We start from the raw sequence: 20,242 nt of genomic DNA, 5'->3' as shown, positions 1-20,242 counted from the left end.
CACAGCTAGGAAATGTTAAATGTCTGAGGCCAGATTTGAAGTCAGGTCTTCCTGACTTCAGGGCTGGTGCTCTATCCATTGTGAAGTCCATCAGTTCTTTCTCTAGATCAGTTATTTGTGTGTTCTTTGTACTTGTCTTAAATCATCATGTGGCTGGGAAGAGCTGAGTCACTCATAGTTGATCATCACATGATGTTGTTGACACTGTGTACAATATTTTCCTGATTCTGCTCATTCCACTTTGCATCAATTCGTACAAATCATTCCAGGTTTTGTTGAAATCTGCCTGTCCATCATTTCTTATTGCACAATGATATTCCATTATCTTCATATACCACAGCTCGTTCAGTCATTCTCCAATTGATGGGTGTCCCCTCAGTTTCCAATATTCTGCCACTACAAAAATTTCTGCACATGTCAGGACTTTTCTTTTTTGTGATCTCTTTGGAATACAAAGCTAGTTGTGGTATTGGTAGATCAAAGGGTATGCATGGGGTTGGTTGCCTTTTGGGCATAGCTACAAATTGCTCTCCAGAATAGTTAGATCAATTTACAATCCCACCAACAGTGCATCAGTGTCCCAATTTTCCCACATCCTCCCCAACATTTATCATTTTTATTTTTTATCATATTAGCCAATCTGGTGGCTGTGAGGAGGTATTTCAGAGTTATTTTAATTTGCATTTATCTAATCAAAAGTGATTTAGAGCACTTCTTCAAATGCCTATAAATAGCTTTGATTTCTTCATCTGAAACCTGCCTGTCCATATCCTTTGACCATTGCTTAAATGGGGAATGACCTGTATTCTTATAAATTTGACTCTGTTTTTTATGTATTTGAAAAATGAAGTCTTTATTAGAGATACTTGTTATAAAGGTGGTTTCCCAGCTTTTCTCTTTTAATCTTGGTTGCACAATGGATTTGTTGGTGCAAAAGCTTTTTAATTTAGTATAATCAAAATTATCTGTTTTACATTTCATAATGCTTTCTATCTCTTGTTTGGTCATGAACCCATAGCTCATTTAACTTCTCCTTTAAGAATTTGGATGCTTATTTAACATGTATTGGTCAACCTGCCATCTGGGGGAAGGGGTGGGGGGAAGGAGAGAAAAAGTTGAAACAAAAGGTTTTGCAACTGTCAGTACTGAAAAATTACCCATGCATATACCTTGTAAATAAAAAGCTATAATAAAAAAAAGAATTTGGATGCTTTACCACTTAGTACATATATATTTAGTATTGATATTACTTCATTTTCTATGGAACTTCTTAGCAAGATTTCGTTTCCTTCTCTTTTAATTAGATCTATTTTTGCTTTGCTTTGTCTGAAATCAAGCTTGCTACCCTTGCTTTTTTTTTTAACTTCAGCTGAAGCATAATAGATTCTGCTACAGCCCCTTACCTTTATTCTGTTCATGTCTCTCTGCTTCAAATGTGTTTTTTGTAAACAACATATTGTAAGATTCTGGTTTTTGATCCGCTCTGCTATCCACTTCCTTCTTATGGGAGAATTCATCCCATTCACATTCACAGTAACTACATGATATAAATGAAGACAACTCAGAAGGGCCACAGGATTCATCAGACAAAAAGGACAATATCGTACCCAAATTGTTCAGGTTGAAACCCTCATTCTACAATAATGGAAAACAACAAAGTGGGGACTATGGGTGGGCATAGGAATAACTCTAGATGGCTGTTCTTCACCAGTGTTTCCAGGGAATGTTCTTTAGGATGGGATTGTGTCATTTCTTGGGATGTCTGTGCTACGTCATTGAGAAAGATTTGTTATCATATTTAATATGTATTGGACTATCTGCTATCTAGGAGTGGGGGGAAGGAGGGGAAATTTTGAAACAGAAGGTTTTGCAAGGGTCAATGTTGAAAAATGACATATGCATATGCTTTGTAAATAAAAAGATATAATTTTAAAAAGTTTTAAAGAAAAAAAGAAAGAATTGTATCCCTATGTATTACATTTCACTGGTCTACTTTTATGAGACTTGATGTACAAAAAAGAATACCTAGTTGCCATGAAAAATGGGGAAGAAAAGGGAAAAATCTGCTATTGATGGCAACAATTCACATCTCTATAGCACTTTGGGGTTTATAGAAAACTTTCTTCACTAAAAACCTTATAAGGTGGTTGGTCCAAATATTGTTATTGCTATTTTACAAATGAGGATTCTTGAAGTCAGTAGAGCTAAGAGGAAAAGCTAGTAAGCAGCATACTTAAATCTGAACTCAGGTCTTGTGCCTTGCAATTCTGCACTCCTGCCACTGTACCATACACTGGCTCTCAAGTATTAGTGAATGGATGGATAAACAGATGGGTGGATGGGTGACTAGATGGATGGATGGATGAACAAATGAACAAGATGTTTCAAGGCTCCTCCTGCTCTTTACCCATTTTAGCCAATTCCAACTCTGAGCCCAGTTTTGCCCAGATGTTCTCTACTCCTTCCACTTAAAAAATAAATCCCCATACTGAATTACACATATCTTGGTTCAAGCAACATGGTCTTCATCAAATGGGAGAAAAGTCAAAAAAGGGGTACTGAATACTGGTTTCAATACCTATACACAGATTTATCTCTTGGAATTTGTCCGTGTGTGTGTGTGTTTTAATGAAATAGAAGCTCTCAATGTAAAATCCAATATCTTTGGGAGGTGGGGAAGGAAGAAGCTGATAGGAAGTAGGAGGCAAGAGAAGAGGTTTGGGTTGCAGTAAGAAGGTTTTCCCCTAATCACTTCTATCCCATAAGGTACATACACAGGAAATCACTGGGCTGAAGAACAACAGTCATGTATCCAGGGGGCTTGATTAGACCCTATTTTAGTTGGATGGGATGATAATGAATATAGCATGAAGTTTGCTACTCTGTAGTGGTCATGGGCATTTCTCTGAACTGATAAGAAATCCTATTTCTGAATCACTGGAGTGAAGCTGGAAGTCTTTTCAACACAATTAGCTTTTCCAATAGCTGATGCAAAACATGTAGGATGATGGACTATGGGCACCTATATCTATAGCTGATAGGAGTATCAGCTCCACAATTCCAACCGCCTACTGGGCATCTTCATAGGAGTGTCCCATAGGCATCTCCAATTCAACATACTGCAATGACAAACAGAACTCTAGCCTTCCAACCACTTCTCCCTCCTTACTTCCTTACTTCTCTTGAGGTTACCACCATTTTGATAGTAACCTAGTTCTGCCACCTGAGAGTCCTCCCCCTCACTCACCCCCAAAGCCGAACTGTGGATGATTGGTGGTTGATTCCACCTCTTCATCATCTTTTAGGCCTGTCCCTTTCTCTCTACTCACATCACAATCAACCTAATCCTCATCATCTCTCACCTGTACTATTGCAATAGCTTCCCTATTGTTCTCCATGAATTTAGTCTGTCCACTCTCCAATCAGTTTTTCATATGGCTGCCAAATAGATATTTCTAAAATGTAGGTCTGGTGATGTCACTCACCAGTCTTTTGTTTAATTTTTTTGTTCAGTTTGCATCAATAAACTTTGTTATTCTCTCACTCTTATCTACAAAAATACACACACACACATACATCCTGTCTCCTGTCCGGTGAAATGAATGAATGAATAGCAAAAAAGAAAGTGGACAAAATAAAACAGTGTGTTGACAGAGTCGAACAGTATATGCAATATTCTGTACCCATAGTCAGTCAATAAGCAATTGTTAAGTTCTTACTCTATGCCACTGTGTTAAGCACTGAGGATATAAAAAAAAAAAAAAGCAAATACATGATTCTTAACCTCAAGGAGCTCACATTCTAATGGGGTGGCAACATACAAATAACTATGTATCTACAAGACAGAAACAGGGTCAACAGAAAGCAATCTCAGAAGAAAGGGATTAAATATGGTGATCACGGGAAAAGCTTCTTCAAGTAGAAGAAATCATCTCCCACCTCAAAGAAAAGAGGAAAAGAGAAGACAAAGAGGTACATTTTCTTGTTTTTTTCTGGAACCAACTTTAAAGTCTTCATAATTACACAACATTCCCTTTTGGTTTGCTGTTCTTTCCATTCATATTGTTGTAGTCAACGTATATGCTGTTTTCTGTTTCACTCTGCATCAGCAAACATAAGTCCTCTTATACTTCTCTGAATTCTTCACGTTCATCATCGGCTAGTTGTTTTATGAGTCAGTTATGAACACTTTATCCAATGGGAAATGGCTTTTTGATCTCCTCATTTTAAAGATGAGAAACTTGAGGCCTGAGACTTTCTGAAGAACTAAGTAGCATAACCAGAATTTGAACTCAGGTCCTTTTGACTACATAATGCTTTCTGATAATCAAAGCTCCTAGATCTAGAGGTGGAAGGCACTTCATCAGGCATTTAATCTGACATTTAATAGATGAGACCCAGAGAGGTTAAGGAGGAAGATGGCTGTTATTATTGTCATTGTACAGATGAAGAAACTGAGGCAGACAGAGATCAAGCAACTTACTCAGAGTGACGCGGCTAGCAAATGTCTAAAGCCACATTTTAATTCAGGTTTTCCTTACTTGAAGTTCAGCATGCCATGTGCTCTGTCACCCAGCTACCTCTAGGTTTCCTAATTCTCCTTCCATTTCCATCCCCATGTTGTCTCAGGAAGCAGATTCAGAAGACGGTTGAGCCCCAAACAATTAGATTAGATTTACAGGAGAAGTTTGGTTCTTCCGCAGCCAAGAAAGTTAGGGCTTGCTCCCCGAAATCTCCTAAAGGAGAGCTAACGGGCTGTCCGAAGCAGGCTTCAGGAAGCTCATACTATGGTCTATCCTGAAGTCTTTCCAATGTAAGCATTGTCTTGAAACTCTCTGGAGAATCGCAAAGGGGGGAGGGACCTGAGAAGCTAGTTAATAGAATGTAGGTTCTTTGAAGGCAAGATCTGTTTCATTTTCCTCTCTGTGAGCAGATAATATCTGATTTAACATAAATGCCTGTTAGATTAGTTCAAACCTTTCCTCTTACAGATGAAGAGAAATCCAGAGAATGACAGCAATATCTTAGGCCCAAGTCACTAGTTAGTGGAGCGGAGGCTCATAGACTCGGGGCACGTCAAAGAACAGGAAGGGAGAAAATCATCGTTGGAAGAGATTTTAGGACAAAGATTGTCAAAGCTGAATATGGGACCTGAAAAGAGAATGTGTAAGAGGCACAGGACCTTGGAAGGTGGAATGGTAGAAAGTGCTAGAAACTCAAATGTCCCAGTGGGAAGGGTCCTTTGCGAATAGGATCTGAGAGCTGAAAGGGATCTTCAAGTGGAGAATACCAGGACTGGAAGGGCATTTAGAACATAGGATGCTCTAGCTGGAAAAGACATGAGAATAAGGTCAGAGCTCAATGGGACCTAAGCTGAAAGTATCACAGTTGGAAAACAACAAAAAACAAAGGATGTTGGGGTAGAAGGCATCAGAAGAAAGAACACCAAGGACTAGAACCCGGAATGCTACAGTTGGCTAGAAGGGGTCTTTGATCATAGATCATCTGAATTGGAAGGGTCTTTAGAACATGAAATGTTGGAGTTGGAAGGGGCTGCAGGACAGAGAATGTCAGAAGCGGAAGGAGTGGGGGGGGGGGAAAGGAGAACCTCAGAACGGGAAAAGATCTGAATCCAAAGAATTGGATTGGAGCTGCCAGGGACTGCCAACAGAGAATGTCACCACTGGAAGGGACTGAGAATCTAGACTTATCTAGTAGAGAGGATCTGAGACCAGATCATGGCAGGGGTGGAAGAGAGCTGAGAACACACAATGACCTATCTAGAAGGGGTTGGGGCAAACAGTACTCGAACTCAGAACTCAAAAGGGTCCTCTGAAGAGACCGCAAGAGACTTTAGAAGAGAGAATGATCAGGAACCTTAGGAGGGAATGCTAAAGGCCCGAAGGGCCTGGAGAACCAAGAATGCCACACCTGGAAGGGACCTGGCTCCAGGTGGGGTGGAGCCTTGGAAGGTAGAATTTCGGGGCTGGGAGACCTCTTAGAGCCCAGAAGGGTAGAACTGGGAGGGCCCGAGGCCCAGAGAAGGCTGATAGTGCTCGAAGGGTCCTGAGATCAGAGAGTGTCGGGGCTGGAGGGGCCTGAGAACAAAGCTGAAAACGGAGACAGGCAGGGCTGGCAGGTTTCTGAGAACGGAGACTCCCGGGCTGGGTGGGGTTAGGGAGGTAGAACGTCCCACACAGAACGTCAGGGCAGGGGGGGGGGGGGCCCCGGGGGGGAGGGAGGGCGGACATCGGAACAGACACGGTCTGCTTTCAACAGCCAGGGCCCGAGAACGGGGAAGGCCACGGCCGGAGGGGCAGAAGATGCTAGCTCATGGCAAACCCGGCTTCGGCCTGGACGCAGGTGGAGGTGCGGGCACGCTGGCCCAAGGTCAGGGACGCAGAGAGGGACACAAGTCGATCACAGCCGCGGCCCCTCGAGCTGCCGAGTCCGGGGCTTGGGGGGTGGGGCTGGGGGTGAGGGCGCGAAGCCGCGGGCCCGGCTGCTGCCCGGGGCTGGGGCGCGGGCGGGGAAGGGGTCCCTCCCTCGGGAGGCAGACCCGTAAACCCGTGCACCGGCTTTCCCAGGTAGCCCTCCTCCCAGGCGGGTCCCCTTCCCGCCCCCCTTCCCCGAAGCGGCCATGTTCGGGGACGCCAATCCCGCCTAAGGGGGAAGTCGAGGCTGAGCGGCGAGAGGGAAGGGGGCGAGGCCCCGCGTCCGTTCACTGCACCGTCCACCTGGTGGGCGCCGCCACCTCTGCCCGGATGCCGGGGCCAGCGGGGGAGCGGCGGGGGCGGTTCCCACTCGGGTAGGACGGCCTCGGGGCAGCGGTCCATCCCTCTCCCACTCCCTCCCGCCAAGCGTATCCCTCCAGCACTTTACGCCGACTCAGTCCCCAGGCTCGGAGCGAGTGGCCAGCGCGCCCCGCGTAGGAGAGCAGCCCGCACGTATCCAGGCCCCGCCCCCCGGCCGGCCTACTTACAGCATTGGCCGGCCCGCTTGTCATTCCCACAGTGGCTCCCATTCATGCAGTTTGGTTGCGTCTCGGTGTATTTGAGTGTTTGCAATAAAAAGGGCTTTTAATTTTTGGAGGTGCAGGTCCAGCTGCAATTAGTTCCCTGGAAAGTCTGCCGCCCTGCAAGCAGCCAGCCGCGGCCACCTTTAGCTCCCCGGCTCTCCCTCGCGATCGCAAGCCACTCATCCGGAGGCGCAACTATGCCCAAAAGAAAGGTAAGTGCAGGGCAAGAGTGGAAAGGCTGAGCAGCCACCCGCCTGGCCGTTTGATCCCGGGCAGCCAGCGAGCTTCCTGGCTTCGGAGGCTGTCGGGGAGCTTTGGTGCATGTGTCCAACCGGAGGAGGCAGAGGAAGAGAAGGCAAAGAGAGCCCGGGACTGGGCTTCGAGGCTCGGGCTGGGGCTGGAGCCGGGCTCGGGGGGGGGGGGCGCCCGTGGGGGAGCCCTCACGTTCCACTTCGGACGGTTCGCCGTGCCGGGCTCCGGGCAGCGGGAGCGGGGGGGCTCCGTGCTGGCTTCCTTACAGCCGTAGCGCCGCTGCCTCCTCCCCTGCGGACCCCCATTGGCGAGCCGGGGCTCCCGGCAGCCGCCCTGCCGGGCACCGGCCCCCTCCCTCTGCTTCGGGCTTTTCTTGGGCAGCCGGCCGGGTCCTCCCGAAGGGAGATTTGGAGAGCGATCGCTGCGTCTTTCTCTAGTATTTGCCTTTGTTCTCCCCTTTTTTTTTTTTTTTTTTTTCTTTTCCCCTCCCTCCTCCACTTCTGGTCGTGCCAGATGGCTGTGCAGTGGTAATTCTGGGCCATTAGGCGGCGCAGATTTTGCAACTGTCCTTGAACAGGGAGAGATTCACAGCCATAATTAGGAACTTCGGAGGGAGCCGAGCCATCTCCGAGTCTCCTGGGAAGTTCAGGTGCTCTCAGAGACCACCTTAAAGGAGCCGAGGGCACGGAGACCAGGGCGGCACCGGGAAAAGCCATTGCGACGGTTGGGGGAGCCCGTTCTGCCAGATCACTTAGTTTCTTGCCAACTCTCCCTCCTAAACTCTTGCAAAGGTAATTCCTCGGCTCGAAGCCGAGAGAAGAGCGGAGATCCGTGCCCGGCGCGCCCGGCGCGTCTCGGGCTGGCATCCGGGTGCCTCGGGAATGAGGGCATAGAATAGTGTGGAATCGCCCCCTCCCCGAGCTCTTTTGCCCCTTGGACCACAGCCTAGATCCCTCGGGGTTCCTGAAGCTGTGGGTGTAGATAGGGATTGAGTGGCGGGAGGGGGGCGGGGGTGCCGTGGGGCGGGTAATCCTGCATTTCGAACCCGGCCAGCCCGAGCTGCCTGCAGCGGAATACCCTGGGGTTCACTTGACTGGAGCATCCCAGAGCCGAAACTGACAACAACCTGGTTGTTGCAGGTAATCTGGCGGGAAGTTTTTAAATTGCCCGACGTCTGGCTTGGTGACGCACTGACGTTGGAGCCGAGGGGCTTTTTTTTTCCCGAGGCTTTGTGGGACGTGTAGTTTTTTTTGGCGGAGGACTCGGAGGTGAAGGTAGGGCTTGGGGGGAGAGCGGACCCCCTCAGGCTCAGTCGCACCCTCAGATGCACCTTGGGAGACGGGGAAGGAAGGGGCTTCCCGAAAAAAAAAAAAAAAAAAGCGCAGAACGCTACACTTCCCTCCCACCCACCCCCCACTCCTCCCCCGGCTCGTGTTTTGGCTTGAACGTTCCCGAGGCTTCAGGTAAGCGCTGGAGGAGAGCTGTGTCGGAAGAAAGGTTTGAAGAAATGTCTTCTTTTAACTGAGGAGCAAAGAGATGAGATTGCTGTGTCCAGAAAAAGTTGTAGATCTGGTTCGGTAGTCGTACTGCATGCCGATTGTGCTGCATCCAGCATTGATGCAGAGGGTGTCTAGTTCTGGGGCTGGACCCCAAGGGCCAACCAGCAGGGCCCTTAGCTTCCAGTGAGACTGAGCAGAGAATATCTTCTGATGCTCTCTCTCTCTCTCTCTCTCTCTCTCTCTCTCTCTCTCTCTCTCTCTCTCTTCTCCCTCTCTCCTATCTCCCTATCTCTCTGTCTCTGTCTCTCTTTACAGGCAGCCGTTGAAGGGCAGGCAAAGGAAGAGGTGAGTTTGTTTTGTTTTGACACTTTAACGAAAAGCTTGATTTCATCCACGCAAGTGGGTACAACAACAAATATTTGTGAAGTACATTAAGCACGGGACAGCGGAAGAGAATTGCAGCTTATTAGCCCCGGGTGGAAGGAACCCCCAGTCTAGGAGGGCAAGATGCTACCCACATAAGTGTAACACACACATACACATGTTGCTGTGCTGCATTCTCATCCAGGTTGCCTAAAGGTCCAAAATTGCCATTGCACAATAACTTGGCATTCTGGGAAGAGGAGAGGGAAAAAAGGAAAAGAAAATAGAGGTGGCAGAAACAAAAGTGAGATCTTAAGAGACAGATGAAAAGTGATGGGGACAAGGTAGATGAGTCACTCACAGGAGGGCAGTTGTGTTAACAATTTGCAAATGCAATAGGTTGTATGGTGGCACTTCAGCTGGGCTTTAAAGAATGGGTAGGGATTTGACAGAGGAAGAGGAGGAAAGAGGACAGGGCAAGGATGTAGATGACTAGCAGAGATAAAGAGCCTGAGAAGTCCGGGAAGTGTTTAGGAAGGCAGGGGAAGCCAGGTAGAAAATTGTCCAGTTTGACTAAAGTGTCCATTATGAAGAAGGGAGGGATAAGCCATAAGGCTGGAAAGGTAGAGTTGAAAATAGACTGTAGAGAGCCTTGGATTCTAGCCAGAGGTATTTAACCGGCTGTCGGCATAAGCGACTGACACGGGCCAAATGTCCACCAATTGCTCTTAATGTAGCATAACTGACCACTAGGAGCTATCTATCAGTTATCCTTCCAACGGCCAGTAGCTACACGATATCAACAAAACTTGAGAAAGGGTTCCTCCTGGAATGTTGGGTGGACTTCAAGTGATGAATTTCTGAGACTCCGGAGCCGAGGAACACAGCAAGGATGGAAAGGCATCTTCGTTGTACGTGGGAGAACCCATATCTCCCAAATTAGAGAATTATGACAGTGTAACCATGAGATTTCTCAGAAAAAAAAATATACCTGGCATCAAAGGCTCCAAATTACATGGCATTCAGGAACTTCACTGAGCTGCCATGTTAAGATTTGAAAAGAACATGTTCTTTATGTCAAGGGGGGCTGTTTGTTACTAATGATGGTGCTAATTTAAGCCAGCCATTATGAGGTAATTAGTATCATTTCTAGATTATTGAAGTGTCATGCCAAATTGAACTCATTTCTGGTGCTGAATGGGGTACACGCAGTGGAGATTTCAGTAAAGCATTTGACAAAGTCTCTCGGGCTATCCTTGCAAACGGGATCATGATAACGTGGCTAGGAGACAGAATTAGGGACATTCAGAATTGGACCCAAAGAGTCCTCGTTAGTGAATTAGTGTCAACTCAGAGGGAGGGCTCGAGAAGTGTCCAAAAGGCTCCCACTTGGCCTCAGGTCAGTTAACATTTTAATCAGGATCTTGAATAAAATCAAAAAGGCATGCCTGTCGATTTGGCAAATGATGCAAAGCTTTAAGAATAGCTGACACACGGGATTCAAAAAAACCTCCACAGGCCAGAATTTGGGGCTCTTTGAATAGAGAGAAAGGTAAAATCTTACCCAACTTGGAAAAAAAACCACTCTCTAAATAAATACAAGACAAGGGAAGGCATGGCTCAACAGTATTTTGGTAGGAAAACTGTTTTAAGGAATTCATAGATCTGAAGTGCAGCCTGAGTCACCAGTTATAGTGACCAGGAAATCTGATGCCATTTTAGGCTGGATTAGCAGAGCTGTAACAGTCTCACTGAACTCTGTCCTGGCCAGACCACATCTTAAGTATGGTGCTCACTCGTAGGTCCTGTGTTTTAAAAAGGATGCCGATAGATTGGAGAGCAGCTGGAGGCTTGTGGCTCATGATTAGTTAACAGGAAAATACCATATAAAAACTGACGAAAGGAACTGGGATTGTTTAGCTTAGTTCAGAAGAAAGTATCTTCAGATTTTTGAAGGCCTGTCCGGGCAAATGAATCCACCTTGATCCACCTCATCGGTCCCAAAGGACAGATGTAGATGTAGTGGGGGAAGGTTGCAAAGGGGCAAATTTGACCTCCTCTGAAGAAAAACTGATAATTAGAGCTGGTCAAAACAGAATAGGCTGCTTTGGAAAAGGAGTTCCTGTTCACTTACAGCGACCAGCAGAATCCTAAATGTCCACTTGATGGAGGCATATCATGGGGTGGAGATAGGAATCGTGCTAGTTGTCGTCAAGTATCGTCCAGATCAGAGACCGCGTGATTCTCAGGCCACAGACGGCGGTGGGGAATCTCAATTGTAACCGCCACCCCTGACCCCCTTCTCTCCCGAGGCGATCCATTTCACTAGCAGCAAGCTCCAGTTTGTCAGATTTCACATCAGTATGAATAACTCGCTTGACATAGGCTTTCCTTTCATTGAAATACTTTTTGTTTTCTAGCCGAAGAGACGGTCACCTAGATTATCTGCCGTGAGTATTGCCTGTTTTCTCTGGTGCTAATGGCCTCTTTTGTGACATGCAATTCTAAACAGACCAAATAAATGAGACTATCCTGTTTAGTGGTGGGCTTTCTGGGGAAATTATAAGAAAACAAGATCCTTCTATATTCCAGTTGGTGAAACATTTGGATTCCCTTGTTTATGAGTCATCCTTTTACAGTGACAGATTTGTTTCTACATTTCTCTGACCTCTGTTTTCTGTGTATGTATGTATATGTGTGTTTATGTGTGCGCCTGTGCAGAAGCCTGTTCCTCCTAAATCTGAGCCCAAAACCAAAAAGGCAGCAGCCCCAAAGGTAAGCACTGAATTCTGAATCTCCAAAGAGAAAGATGCTTTTCTTTCAAAATCCAGTATCAGAAAAACATGGGCATTTTGGCTTGATTTTTTGAAAATGTACTTTCTTCTTCTACACTGTGCTCAAGTATAAGCCCCTTGGACAAAAGCAGTTCCTTCCTCCATATTTCCTTTTATGTTCGCTGTGTTTTGGCACTTTAAAATAACGCGTTGACCTTTTCGAGAAGACAGATACAAATGGAAGCTGGAAAGGACCTATTAAGTGATCATGTTTGTGCCTTTGGCAGTGTACTGGAACACTGAGGCCATACCAAGGAGGGAAAAAGAAGGAGATGATCCAAAACACCAATGGATATTCTACATGGGTACTAGGGTGACATGGCTAATTCCAGTGTAGAAATAGCTACAGGGTCAGGCTGGATTCTTAGCTTCCTCACAAGGATATGTTGAGAATCAGTAGAGCCATACCTAGAAGGTACTCTGAGAGCCTTGTTTAAAAGCTGTTGTTTTTAATTTCTAAGAGGAAATGTGGCTGAAATATCTGGCATATTAGTCTACTTCCCAGGAACAAGTGTTGGGAAACCAGTACTCCACTGGTTGATAAATATCCATCACACGCTAAAGTATCACTGTCACCATTGTACCAATGGAGTTAAAGTCTCACAACAAAGGATACCGAGTTCCCAGGTACTGACTCTGTATGGGATCAAAACACCAGGTGGTTTGATCAGTTCTTTGAAACAACTGGTTAATTAATTGGAAGAAAAAAAATCAAATCAACTGGTTATTTGATATTGTAGAGACAGAAACATCTGGTTTTCTTGATTGAAAATTTCTCTTTTGAACCAGTTGTTTTGGTATCATGAAAAAATATCACAGACGAGCCTCAGAAGAGTAGAAGCTCTCTATTCTAAGCTCTTACATTTTGGATCATGAGGTTCGCTGGCAAAATATGGTTTTGGTCACTTTTTTGTTTTTGTTAATGCTCATATGCCCAGTAAGAGCTTTTCCACAACTTCAGCATTCCTTGGTATGTGTTCTAATTTCACCAAGGATAGCACAAAGCCTGATGTGGTCCTGCTCCCAAGGCTACTCATTTCTCATTAAGACTATATTCATTTTTAATATTGCCTCACCTATGCTCCCCAAGCTCAAAAGAGCTCTGGGACTTTAGAGGCTCACAGTTCCTTTTTTTCAGTTTTCTCTAAGTTTCCAAAGAGACTGAGAACTTGTGCAATTTTGCTGAAAACTGATCATTATTATTACATTCAACTCAACATATGTATTAAGTATCCACTATGTGTTAGGCATCAGAACAAGGAGATAAATAAGACAGGGTCCTCAAGGGGGAATAAAGTGATACACAATAATAGCTGAACATGGTACTTTACAGTGAAGTGTCCTAGTCCAGGTAGCAAAAAAAAAGAATTCAGTAGCAATGTTCACAGAAAAGAGAGCTTGCTGTGATTATGGGGGAGGAGATGGAGATAGGAAGAGAATCTCAGGTGAAGGGAATAACCTGAGCAAAGGCATAGAGACAAGGTAAGTATGGGACATGTTTGGATAATGGTGAATAGCACAGATTGGCTGTAACATCTGTCCTTGGGGGAAGTAGCAAGAAGTAAGGCTAGAAAGGCAGCTTGGGACCAAACTGTGGCAAGCCTTTAATGCCATGCTACTGATTTGGACTTTGTTCAGTAAGCAGTGGGAACCAAATGAAGGCTTTTGAGCAAAAGGGTAATCTAATCACAGATATACTTTAGGAAAATTTAACTGGCAAGAGTGTGAAGAAAGGAAAAATAATTAGGTAATTACTGTTATGGTGTAGGCAAGAGGCAAGGAGAGCTTAAACTAACACAGTAGCAGGGAAAGGGGAAGAAAGCGATAGGTACAAGAGGGATTTGGAGGTAGAATTTATAGGACTTGGTCAACTGGTTAAATGTTGGGAATGGGGAAGTAAAATAAAGGGAAGAGTCAAAGATGATGCTTTGATATTCAGGAAAATGTTATGCTTTTAACAGAACAAGGAAGTCAGAAGAAAGGCAAGATAGTTTGAAAAGGAAGTTGGGGTACAGTCAATCTGGGATAGATTGAGTTTGAGGCAAAAATATCTAGCAGGCAGTTCCCAATAGCTAGAAAGTATGACTGAGGATGATAACTCAGGGAGAGAGTACAGAAAGAAAAGAATAACATTTTGGGGTATGGCCAATGTGAGAATTTGCTTTTCTTGACTACGCCTATTATTACAAGGGTTATAGTTTTTCTTTTTCGGTCATTATTAAGTTGAGGACAGGGGAGGCGAATGAGAGGGAGATAAAATAAATGGTTGATAAAAATAAGAAAATTAATTTGGAAGAAGGACTGAAAGAGGACCCAGAGCTGACCCGTAGATAACATCTATATTTTGGAAGCAAGAGGATAAAAAACAAAGAGCCAACAAAACACAACTCTTTCTGGTTAGAGTGTACCATTAACAGGGAGTTCGAGTTGTGTATTAAATATTTGTCCCTGTGTGTTACTGGACAGAAAATGAACGTAGCAAATGATAAAAAGGACATCAAAGGCAAGAAAGGGGTGGCCAAAGTCGAAACCAAGCAGGAGGAAGTGAAAGAAGAAAACCACTCTGAAAATGGAGAGTCCCAAATTAACGAGGTATCTTTTAATGTTATTTTAGAATAAATAGAAATGTAACATAGAAAGTTTGATGATAATTTACTTTTTTAAAAAATCATAAAATCTGGTTTGAAGGGATCTTGGAGAGCATCTCATCTAACCTTGACTCCCAATCTACTACTCCACCACCCTTCTTATGTCTTTTATAGTTCCATCTCAGAGGGTCAATATGAGTGTCTATCCTATTGTTTATTCTTACTGGGGAAGGGGCCATTTGAGTTGAAAAATGGGAATTTAGATGGGGATGGGAAGAAAAAGTGGGAATTGCTGTGACCCGAAGCAAGTGACATATGGTATTTATTCTGCCACTGTGTGACCTCAGGCAAGTGACTTGCTCGATCTGAACCGGAGTTTCTTCATCTATAAATTGGGGCTGTTGGCCTAAATGATCACCATTTGTCACTCACAATCATAAGAAACCTCATATTGCACATTGAACAATAGCTACTGCTAATGTTTTTTCTGTTTGATTCGTTTTGTTTTGTTGGATTCTTCCAAATGTGCTTGTCAATTTTCTATGCATATCAATACATCATTGGATACAGAAATTGTTCTTAAAGTATGCTGACTACTATTTTAATAAGATTGGAATTTGTAAATGACCCTTTTCTACAGAATCCTACTTATATTTCATGTGTATTTCCTTATCTTTGTAACTAAAAAGGGTCATGGAAATGAATTTTTCTTGTCCTTTTTTTTTTTTTTTTTAATCTAGACTTGTGATTTTTTTGGTGGGGGGAATTGCCTAGTGGGAAAACTACATCCATCAATTCTGACTGGCAGCTGCTCTATAACTTACAATATTAAAGAGTTGAATAGCATACCTGAGAGGCTAAGTGTATGTTGCAGAGACAATTCTTGAAATCGGGTCTTCCTGATTCCCAAACTAGCTCTCTGTCTACCATATCATTTTTTTGTGAATATTTACAAACACACACACTCTCTCTCTCTCTCTCTCTCTCTCTCTCTCTCTCTCTCTCTCTCTCTCTCTCTCTCTCTTTCTCTCTCTCCCTCTCTCTTAGAGGAGCAGTGATTTCATTTCTCTGGGTATTCCCTACATCAACACAGATTTTAAGCCCCAATGACTTAATATGGTAATAATTCACATTTGTATAGTGTTTTAAGATTTACAACAACTATCCTGTAAGGTAGATGCTATTATTAATATCCTCATTTTACAGATAAGTCAGCTAATCTTCTAAAAGGTTAAATGGCTTATCTGATATCTCACAGCTAATAAGTAACTGAATTGGGATATAAATTCAGTGTTCCTGAGTTGTATGTAGTACATCTTTTTACTCAGAACAGATCCTTGGTCTTTCAGATGATTATAAGAGTTTTAGGCCAGCCGGCTCATTCTGCTAAGGCCAACCTGGTGACTCTTTGCACTTTGGCCATTCTTTGTGTATTGTCACTGAGAGCCTAGTCGGAGCCTTTCCAACTTGATAGGAAGTCCAAGAATTTATTTTCCAAGCCCAGGGTCTGAATCCTCCCTATGGTTTTATTGTCATTCAAATTCCACATTTTGTCTGGGGCTGGTTTATGCATGTGATCTTTCCTATAGAGCTGGGTCCTGCAAATTACTAAGCCAAACACACCTGTTAGTGAGATAAGAATGGTTATTCACAAATGTAAAAACCATTCTTAGCTAGCCTTCTTAGCTCTCAGTCAACAGGTAGTTTGCTGACCCTTGCTATGGAGAAATGAATCTTGTATCTTCCAACAGATGAGCTATGGATTGGATGGAAATATCTGGGGGAAATAGTATGAAACTTTCAAATAAGCTATCTTTCTTTGTCTCACGACAATTAGGTGCCAGCTGTGGAAGAAACCGAGGAGAAAGCAACCAAGTCTGAGTAATGCGTAACACTGCCCTGTATTTCCATGAGTCTGGTATCTGTACCTCCATCCTGTATTGTTAACACAGAGGAATATTTTTATCGACTATTTTCTAAATGCAGGGTTTTTTTTAGCATGAAATTAATTCTGGAACGTCTCCATCTTGGTCGGTTGGATACGATGTCACCAACAAGATATCACTGTCTCTGCATTTTGTGATTGTAATAGTTTGATCTCTGGAAAGAATAAGTGGTGGTAGCTTCTGACTTTTGTCACTGTGTCCCTTCTTTGTGTAAGCTATCCTTTCCGTCCTTTGGATTTTTCTTTGCCCCTGGTATGTGTTTGATTCAGTGAAATGGGGAGGTCCCAAATGGAAAGTTCTTGCATCGGCCAGTCCAGGGTGTCTGTGGGTTGATTTTATAAAGAAGGTGAGCTATTTTCGTGAAATTCTAAGAGTTGGAAATATCTTTCCCAAATATAACTTTAATATTAGTTTTTGAAAGAAAGTAAGATGTAATCATGTTTTTAAACAAAATACAAATGTTTATTTCAGAAGGGCAGGTTGATTGTATGTGTAGCCACTATTAGAAATTTTGCTGGATTTATCTTGATAAAATAAAAAGACTCCTCAAAATGTATCTGTGATTCATCATATTGATTCCGAAAGTCCGATTGGCAGAATGTTACATTTCGTACTTCATTGCATCTGAATTCTAGGCAGATCGTGACCCATCCATAGCTTTCTTCATGTGTAACTTTTGTCCACTTCTTACCCAGAAGAGGATCTGCCCGGTACACTAAATGCTCTGTGTTTCATTAGTTCGTGGACACTATTGTAATAGTTGAATTGTCCAACAGTGGCTCTTAAAATACAACTGGCCCCCCTCCTTTTCTAGTTATACATGCTTTTTATGAGTCCATGAGGATTTATCCTAAAAACAGATTTTTGAAAAGATGATTTAAAGAAATTATAGTTGGCTCATTTAGTTCATGTGGCATCCTAAGATCTATCATTTTGTTTGGTGTGGGCCCTCTGTATCGTGATGCTTGCTGTGACTCCCTTCTAACTTTTAATAGATGATCTTTGAGAATTATAGAAGCTGAAAAATTCATAGTCCATGGCCAGCCTACTGATGAGCCTCTCTAACCTCACGCTGGTTCCTAGGTGACACACATGTAATTCCTGGTCAGGTTTAGAAGATTCAGCAGGCAGGGCATGCAATCTGCTGGCATCGCCTTACGGAAGCAGGGATCACCTCCAAGTCGCCATATGAAATTCAAGTAGATCTTTAGCTTGCCCAAGGTTTCTTCACTTTTTTTACATCCTCTGATATGGGAGAGATATCTCCTCTCTGAGTTCATGTGATACATCCAAGGCTATATTTACCACCACACAGGAATTATGGAAGTAGAAACCTAGGTTTTAGTGTCAGGCCCAAGCATAAATTCGGTCCTAAGAGAAAATGTGAACCCCAATTAGGACTCTTACAAGCCCCTTATAGACAAAATTAGATCAGAGTGACAGGGAAAAAAATTTTTTTCATATTACAATATTGTCCATTTCTCTTAGGCCATAAAAGTTAAAGAGAAGATAGCTCCATGGTATCATACTTTCTTCAATATCACAAAAGTGGAACAAAATGAAAGTCATAACCTCACGCATCATACATCCCCTAAGGAAAAAAACTTCCTCAAACAAACTGTACGGGGAAACTAAGTCAGGTTACAGATTAAACTACATTTGGAGGGTTCACAGATAGGCTGATTGAGGAGATGGGGTTTGCATGTCAAGGAGTCAGGGACAGTTGAGATTCTTCCTCTGGCTTCTTATCCAAGGAATGTTTAAGGCTCTAAGAGGATTTCCACATCCTATGGGACAGCTTTTGGTCAGGTGATATTCAGACAGATTTTTCATTACAAAATTTGCAGGAGTGATAGCTTTGAGTTCCCAATAATAAAGGGAAATCAAGTGTTCTTAACACTTAGATGGGCCCCCTGGGAAGTCAATCTTGTGAAGCCTAGGGACTGCTCAGAATTCTACTTTGAAATGCATAAAAACATAGTTTTACAAATGAACCCAAATATGATAAAGTATGGTCCTCAAAAAGAAATTTGTTTAAGTCTCTGTCTTCCAAGTTAAGAACCCCTGAGTTAGAGAATCAACAAAATAAGTAGGGGAGCCCGATTCTAAACAACATTAACCTTTTACTTCAAAGAAAGCTTGCATTTGTGTATCTTTTAGTGGTTACTGAGGGGAGGGTAGTTTACAAAGCGAACAGTTCTCGCCCTCGAGTGCTTTCCATTATACTTAGGGGAATAGCATAGGCATAAAAAATTAGTCAGTTACGAATTACATTGAGGAGGGAGGAGACAAGAAAAATTGGAGGTGATCTGAAAAGTTTTCAAGGAGGCAGCGGCATATAAACCTTGAAAGAAGGCCAGGATTTGGAAAGGCTAAGATGTTCGAAGGAATCATGGACTTGGGAGGACAGCTTGCATAAGGGAATGAAGGTGGGAAGCAGGGCATCGAGTAGGGAAATGGCCAGGAGTTCATTTTTGGCAAAATGCAGAGCTTCCTGAGGAATATAAAATAAAGCCTGGAGGCATACAGTGGCCCAAATGGAGTAGAGGACTGGAAGCACCAGCCTAAGGAGCTCGGGGTTTTTGTTTGTTTGCATGTTTTTTAATCTTTTGGGCCAGGGGGAATCACCAAAGAGTTTTAAGCCGGGGAATGATCTGGTTGGATGTGTACTTCAGCCAGATGTCTTGGCAATTGTGTAAAAGAGATTGGAAGATTTAGGAAACAGGGAGACTTCTTAGTCCAAGCAAAAGATGGTAAGATGCTAGATATCTAGGAAGGTGACGGTTGTGCAAGTAGAGAAGAGGTGTTCAGAGCTACTATAAGTATTTAGCTACTAAAAAATGTTCACTGACAAAAAAGAAACAAAAACAAAAATGTTGCCTCTTGAATCTCTAAGGAAATTTCACTTCTTTGCTATGAGTACTTGTCAGTTTTAGGGTACTATGGAAATAATGAGGTCCTGGGTGACTAGGTGGGGTTGGCAGAGAGAGCCTAAAGTACTGATAAAATTACTCCCTGAGACAAGCAGGGAAGGGCACTGATGAGGATCAGCTCAGTTTTATAATCCTCCCCTCTGTGGAGGTCCTGGGTAGCCCCACCTTGCTATGCCGGCTCAGCAATCTGAGTCATGTCAAACCCCTGAGGTTAAATTTCCCCTATAAATCTGTCCGTGGCTCCCGCCATCTTTGCTGCCTCCCTTTTAGGGTTAAAGACCACCATGGCATTCTGCCTCATGATGTCTTTCCCCTCCTCCAGCCCCTATACCCCATAGCGTCGCTCTCTCCTCCAACTGTGCTTCACAGTGTCTTTCTCCTATACAGTGTAACTCCCTTTTATCAGGATGCTAAATCCCTCTATGGCTTTAGCCCGCCAGCTGAGGGCACACTCCAACCTTATGGGGTGCTTCCTTTCTCCTGGTTAATTGTGAGTTCCACCGGGGAACTTGTCTCTTCCATTGTTACTTGTTAAAACCCCTTTTCTTGCTAACTATACGCTCCCCCCGCCCCGGATCTATTGCACTTCTTCATTTTGTCTGTAAGCTCTTCTCCTACCTTTTGCCAAAGAGAACGGCCACCATGAATTCTCCACGTGACCGAACCCCAACATTTGATGCTGAACCCCAAATGCATCATTTGGAACCAGAACTGCTCTCCTAAATCACCTCAGAAATAGGTAGTATGGTGTAGGGAAGAGATAGTACATTTGGAGTTGGGAAGCCTCTGCCACCTTCGTAGCTCTACCA

At 43.7% G+C, this 20,242-nt stretch overlaps 1 protein-coding gene across 1 annotated transcript; it reads left to right on the top strand.

Moving 5' to 3' along the window:
* The first annotated feature begins 6,979 nt into the window (after positions 1-6,979).
* Positions 6,980-17,050, top strand: HMGN5 (high mobility group nucleosome binding domain 5). Its single transcript, XM_031944555.1, has 6 exons — positions 6,980-7,230; positions 9,085-9,114; positions 11,553-11,582; positions 11,854-11,907; positions 14,433-14,558; positions 16,392-17,050. Exons 1-6 carry the CDS (start codon positions 7,216-7,218, stop codon positions 16,437-16,439), a joined length of 303 nt encoding a protein of 100 aa, XP_031800415.1. The 5' UTR covers positions 6,980-7,215; the 3' UTR covers positions 16,440-17,050.
* The last annotated feature ends 3,192 nt before the right edge of the window (positions 17,051-20,242 follow it).

This window comes from Sarcophilus harrisii, chromosome X, assembly GCF_902635505.1.
Source record: "Sarcophilus harrisii chromosome X, mSarHar1.11, whole genome shotgun sequence".
Classification (NCBI taxonomy): domain Eukaryota; kingdom Metazoa; phylum Chordata; class Mammalia; order Dasyuromorphia; family Dasyuridae; genus Sarcophilus; species Sarcophilus harrisii.
The sequence above is the reverse complement of the archived record's forward strand: the minus strand, read 5'-3'. Positions and strand labels throughout refer to the sequence as shown.

Excerpts from the sequence above, each read along its gene's own strand:
- HMGN5 (XM_031944555.1), top strand. Across the intron at positions 11,583-11,853 it reads GGTCACCTAGATTATCTGCC|AAGCCTGTTCCTCCTAAATC; the intron begins GTGAGTATTGCC and ends GCGCCTGTGCAG. Across the intron at positions 11,908-14,432 it reads AAAAGGCAGCAGCCCCAAAG|AAAATGAACGTAGCAAATGA; the intron begins GTAAGCACTGAA and ends GTTACTGGACAG.